General features: G+C 38.8%; 1 protein-coding gene across 2 annotated transcripts in view; it reads right to left on the bottom strand.

Annotated features, from left to right (window-relative positions):
- grm5b (glutamate receptor, metabotropic 5b) overlaps positions 1–3,683 on the bottom strand; it is a 55,561-nt gene extending 51,878 nt beyond the window's left edge. For both annotated transcript variants that reach the window (XM_044353265.1, XM_044353264.1), the window contains exons 1-2: positions 3,595–3,683; positions 2,068–2,216 (exon numbers count right to left, since the gene is read on the bottom strand). In XM_044353265.1, the coding sequence (XP_044209200.1) occupies positions 2,068–2,192 (125 nt within the window). In that variant the 5' untranslated portion in view covers positions 2,193–2,216; positions 3,595–3,683. The remainder of the gene's footprint in view (positions 1–2,067; positions 2,217–3,594) is intronic.
- Between the last annotated feature and the right edge of the window lie 2,317 nt (positions 3,684–6,000).

A 6,000-nucleotide genomic window follows, 5' to 3' on the forward strand; every position in this document is an offset into this window, starting at 1 on the left:
ATTAAAATCACCACAACATCATATTTTGAACAAGCCTGGATAAAAATTCAGGGAGCTATTTCAAAAATGAGCCAGCTGGGTTGGGGGGGGATAATGACCCACTGTGGGCCACCAAGTTTAAACATGAGCACTTCAAAGGAAGAAAAATCATTACAAGCTATTAGTTTACATTTGAAAAGCTTCCTATAGACAGTATCAAGGCCACCACTACCACTGCAATCTCTAGGTCAGCTAAAACAGTCTGGAGGGCACAATTCAGCAAACTGGCTGTGATTACTAGACTGTAACCAGAATTCTGTTAAAAACATAAAAACTAAATCAGCAGAACAGATAAAATCATTTTAAATAAATGCCTTATTAGAGAGGGATCTTACATTGAGAAGAGCCATCTTAAACAGTCTGTACTGAGTTAATATTGGAGTTAAAACTGGAGCTGGGGTTTTGGTCCGGAAATTATTAATATTGCTGTATAGGATCTACCTGTTTCGTTTGACAGACCTATGTGGAATTACATGAACCTTACAACTACATGAAAGAGCACTAGAAGGATCCAGAGTCACTCAGTATCAGTAATTCTTGCAGGACTTAAGCACAAGTTCCAATTCACATCACCAAAATGTGGTGAGGGCAGTGGTCCAGGTATGATACAGTGCTTGCATGAGTCACATAGATTGTTAATGAGTGCATTAACGTCCGCCTTGAGCAGATGTCAGAGGTCTTCTGCCTGAAGTTGTTCACTCCAACATGAATGATGACTGCTTCAGTCAGATACCACATCTGCTCGTGGAGCAGATGTGGTATCTTAGCATCAATATCCAAAACTAAAGCTCCTGCGTAGCAACAAGTCACAGCCCCAGGAAGCGCAATGTGCCAGACCATTGATGATCCCACAATCAATGTTTTGGGATTGGACACTGGAGGATGTGGAGTCACAGTGGACTGAAGTCGGGCCCCAGCACGACGGCTCCCCCGCTGACATCGGCCACACCTTCCCATATGGGAACTCACCATCACAGGACAGGCACAAGCATTTGAAAGGCTGCTGGTGCCTGTGGGCTGGTAACTTATCCAAGATGGGCTGGTTTGAGCTGTCATGCTACTGCTGCTCCCTGCTGATGCCGTGGTAGGAGCCGGGGAAGGTGGGGCTGATTCCTGAAGATTGAACAGAGAATCTGTTTGATAGCAGGAGCCTTTCCTGGCTGGTGTGTGGTGAGCAGGGTCTCCCTCCACCATGGACAGTAGACCATTGCTCAGTGGGAAGTAGTGTCGAGCAAGCCGGCAGTGATTTTGGCTTGGCGCCCAGTTTAATCCATGGATCCTCGTCAAGTATCGACATGGAGTGTAACTTGGGCAGGGGAGCTTCATCCCCAACAGTGTTACCAGACCACAGAAGAGTCTTTTCGAGCATTTGTCCATCCTTTAATTGAATGAGGGTATAAGAGATTTGGCTCTGTAGCTTCTCGATTTTCTAGGTTAGACTGATGCAGCTGGGGCACCCAGGCTACAGGTGAGTAGGCATAGGAACGCCGAGAGTTAAAAAAAATAAAACCATAAAACTCAAAAAAGCTGGTAAACACACAAGGCAGGGAATGCATAAGAACAAACTAAAAAATTAATAAAACCATTTTAAAACCACTAATTAAAATCAGCTAAGAGCTTCAGTCAATTTTTTTTTTGCCACTGTCAATGTGGATGTGGAAGCAGAAAATGTAAGTAATTGTATGTAAATAATTGTTAGAGGAGGGGAGAGCACTGTTGTGGGCTTCTCCTCGGTTTTGTAGCTTTGGGCCAGCACTCAAAACAGATGTGTTGCTGCATAGAATTATTTTAATTGACACTATCCATTGAACCCTCTGTATTATAAATAGTCATAACTTAAAAACAACTTAAACAATGACAGAATATCAAAGTTATGACTTAAGTGGATCCATCCCTTTAATTCTATGAGGGCAGGACCTTTTTGTTTTTATGGCCTTTCTCTCCTCACACTTTCATCACTAATGGCAAGTCCAACTCAATTAACATAATGTACAACACACTTTATGAAGTAATGGTTTAAAACTTTACCTCAGTCTCAGCAGAGTGATGATGATGATGATGGTGTAGATGAAGATGATGATGAGTAAGATGAGCATGATGATGATAATGAGCATCATGGTGGCCACAACAACAAAAATGATGCTGGCTACCATGATTTAGTTACACAGCGCAGATCACTGGGGGGGAAGAGCAGAATAGAATTGAATAGAATTATATTTGTGGCATTTTAATGGAAATCACACGATAATGTTTCCAGTCTATTTTGTTCTGTGCATATTGGCTGGCATAGGTGCTAAAATCATTATTCATCTTATGTTAATTACACAGTTGGCATGGCAACCAAAACTCAAGAGGCTTAGAAGCATCTTCCATATGCACACATACATACATGCGCGCGCAAACGCACACACACATACACAAATCTACACATGCACAGATGTAGATAAAAACAGTCCATTTGGAGGGTTATTTTTGCAAGTGAATTGTAGGTGGAAATCTTCTAAGTGAGAGCAAGCTTAATGTGAAAACCACCTCAAAAATCCAAAGCAGCATGTGTGTCTGAGTGAGTTTTTGTGAACGTACAATATAAAGAGTAACAATGTTGCCTGCTGTACAGGATGGGTGCATAGTCTTTTTTTTTTTATAGAATTTTAGCACATTTCACTATGCCTCTCTGTGTTTGTGACCTGGGGAGGAAGGGCAGAAATCTATAGTTTTTCCACTAACAAGACTCAAAGGTTACTTCTTAAAAAATAATGTCATTGAAAAAAAACAAAGCAGGCTTATCACACACAAATTATAAACTACCTGGTCATGTGGAGCCCTGGCTACTACTGTATATATCATTTTCCTGTTTATAGCAGAGCCAGGCAACCTCCACTGAAATAATGACCGCCTCCACTAACGTCAAAAGAAATTACTGCATAATAATGACATAAACAGTAATCTAGTAACTCAATCACAAATGGAGAAGTGTCTGGATCTGTCAAACTCAGCTCAGCTAATTGCAGTGATTGGTCTATTAGCCTTATCATCAGTTTACTTCATAGTGATTAATAAAAACATTAGGTCACAAAATCAGGAAATAACTAAACCTCATCTTTTTTTTTTCAGTCAGGCAATGTTCGAAGCAAATGGCGCAATCAGTCACAATCACCAGAGGATGTGAGAGGAATAACTCAAAAAACATGGGAGCACACAAGCAGCACCGCTGGTCAAAGACCAGGTTTAAGTTACTTTTGATAATCACCGGCTGGATGCACATTTTATGCAACAAACTGGGTTGAAATATGTTTATACATATATACCAGATGGAGTCTTATTTTAAGGTTAATAGCTACATGTTTATAATCATCAATGGCTCTCATAAGAGGGTTATTTTAGAGAGGAGCACAAAGCCTCTCCATCTGCCCTCCAAAGCATCCATGGTTACAATCCCCAGTGGATCACACAGTTGAATATAGTTGCTGGCTATATAAACACAGAACCTACTCATTGAAAAACAGATTTGTTCCAAAGGATTTTTACTGTTTTTATATGATCCACTCCACTGACCTGCCGATGAGAAGGAACTCGCCCACCAGTCCCTGACGTCTCATGGCCATGAGGATATTGCGGACAGTCATGCCTTCACAGAAACATGCCACCACTCTGGCTTTGGGCAGGTGGGCCCTCAGTCTCTCCAGCAGCCGGTCAAAGCTCTGCTCTCCAGCATTGCTCCAGATTTTGCCTGAAGCAAACATGTCAGACAAATGCAAACACTGTGACTCTTGTGATATCTCAGTTGTTTCATGTTCATTCATTTGATTTTTGTGTCAGTTTCTTAGTTTCAATATTTCATTGTTCTCAAGAATTAACCACTTGACACAGTGTGAAATAAATGGAAGTCCTCTCAAGGAATTTAAAACCTTAAATCTATGTACAATCCCACCTTTATTATCAAATGTGTGTCTTTATATTTAGGGTATGTTTGTAATCAGCGATAGCCATCAAATGTCTGACATCAGTGTCTCTGTGTTTAACAAAATTAGCTGTAAGAGGTAGTAAATGGGCAAAAACGCTGGCAGACCTTTAAATACCAGTTATACTTGCACTCTACTGCTGTGATGTCTGAATGAAAACTAAATCTAGTTTATTACTTGAATACATATTTCTGTAATGTTTGGGAATAATGTTGTTAGTTTACTGTGGTTGTCTTGACACAAGTCTCTTACCAGAGTGGGCGATACAGATGCCCTCCTTGGCTGCCATGTCCTTGAACGCCTCCATCCCACTTTCACCATAGTTGCCTAGAAAACCACAGAAAAAAGGTAAGAGGGGTGGTGGTTCTTTAATTAATTCAGTTTTGTTTTAAAATTACTCAGACAGCTGTTTGAAAAGAAGAATACAGAATGCAGAATGCAAAGATAGCTAGTGTAGCCCAAGCTCTAAAACTTCACTCTTTAATATTAGAATTATCCCTTTAAAATAATTCATCTTAATTGAGAAGTAAATAATTCATTGGAAAGTCATTAAAATCCTTAAAAACAATTCATTTTATTTTGAAAAAAATAAATAATTAATTTAGGTTGAATATATACACTAAGAAAATAATAGTACAAAGAACTATTAAAAAGTGTTGATATAAAAATAACATTTGGAGTAAATATCATTCAATTAACTCATATAAATGACTATATCTGTTAAAAGTTGTTTAAAATCATGAAACTATGCGCATAAAGGGAGAAACACCGCCAACATTGTGTTTTCCAAGCAGCAGTGAAGAGCTCAGTATGACAAGATCCCCAAATAACAAATCAATGGACCCCACAAGCCCCAGGTGATCGGCCTTAGTTCCGCTTCCTGTTATAACTTCCTGTTTTATGAAACAACCCACGCTGGCTACCATGAGTGCTGTTGGGACATAGAGAAAATAAATTTTTTGTCATCCGTTGGATAAAAACTAAAAATTATCTTCTGAACGAAGTAATATTAATTCTCGATGATGTTAAAAAGTTGCTGACCGCCATACTGTTACATTTAAGATTGTAAAGCTCATTCAAACTTTGACTCAGCGGTGAGTGAAAACACTATAAAACCTGTTAAGATGACTGTAAGGCAGCTGATATTTATGTTAATTAGCGCTGATAGCCATTAAAAGGTGCTAATAGTGCTCTATCTGAGACTGTTTTGTGATGCTAATAGCGTATTAACTTGAGCCTAGCCACATAGCTGGCATGATTATTTGGTGTTACGTGCAATTTATGTTTATTTTATGTTTATGGTAATTAAAGAGGTTAATATTTAGTTCAATCTCTCAGTGTTATCGGTGCAAGGAGAGACAATTAAGCACGTTAAGCCTTAATGCCTCACGTTACTATAAATGTTTACTGCATTTGATGCAATTTTGACCAAATTAAAGGGGTACTCCATGGTATTTTATTTTATTTTTGTAAAATGTACTTTTGTCAGTTACTTATGTAACCACATAATTTTGAGTATTTGGAAATGGTTATTAATGTGTATTTGAACATGATTATAAGAAGCACTTTGAATGTATATATAGTTACACAACTACAAATGAACACTTGAAACTAAAGATATATTTTTGTTGTACAACTAAACCTTTTTGAGAACATGATTTGAACTAATTAATACAAAATATTATTATTAATTGGTAATAATTCATGGGAGATTAGAAAATGAACATGATTTATGCAGACAGTATGAATGTAATGAGATATTTGGATCTCATCTGGCCTGTCTCTAGGTCAGGTTTTTGGTGGTACCATAAAGTACCATAAAGAAAAAGGGGATGCAGCCAGTACTTCCTGCCAGACTCCTGCAAGGCTTCAGATCCCTAGACACAGAGATTCCCAGTGTGAACTGGGTGGTGAGCTGAACGGAACCACTGGTATTGAACCTGAGATGCGTGCAGGGTTCCTTGGTTTCTCCTTTATCACGGACTGTGCGGTAGGACTA

This window comes from Thunnus albacares, chromosome 6, assembly GCF_914725855.1.
Source record: "Thunnus albacares chromosome 6, fThuAlb1.1, whole genome shotgun sequence".
Taxonomy (NCBI): domain Eukaryota; kingdom Metazoa; phylum Chordata; class Actinopteri; order Scombriformes; family Scombridae; genus Thunnus; species Thunnus albacares.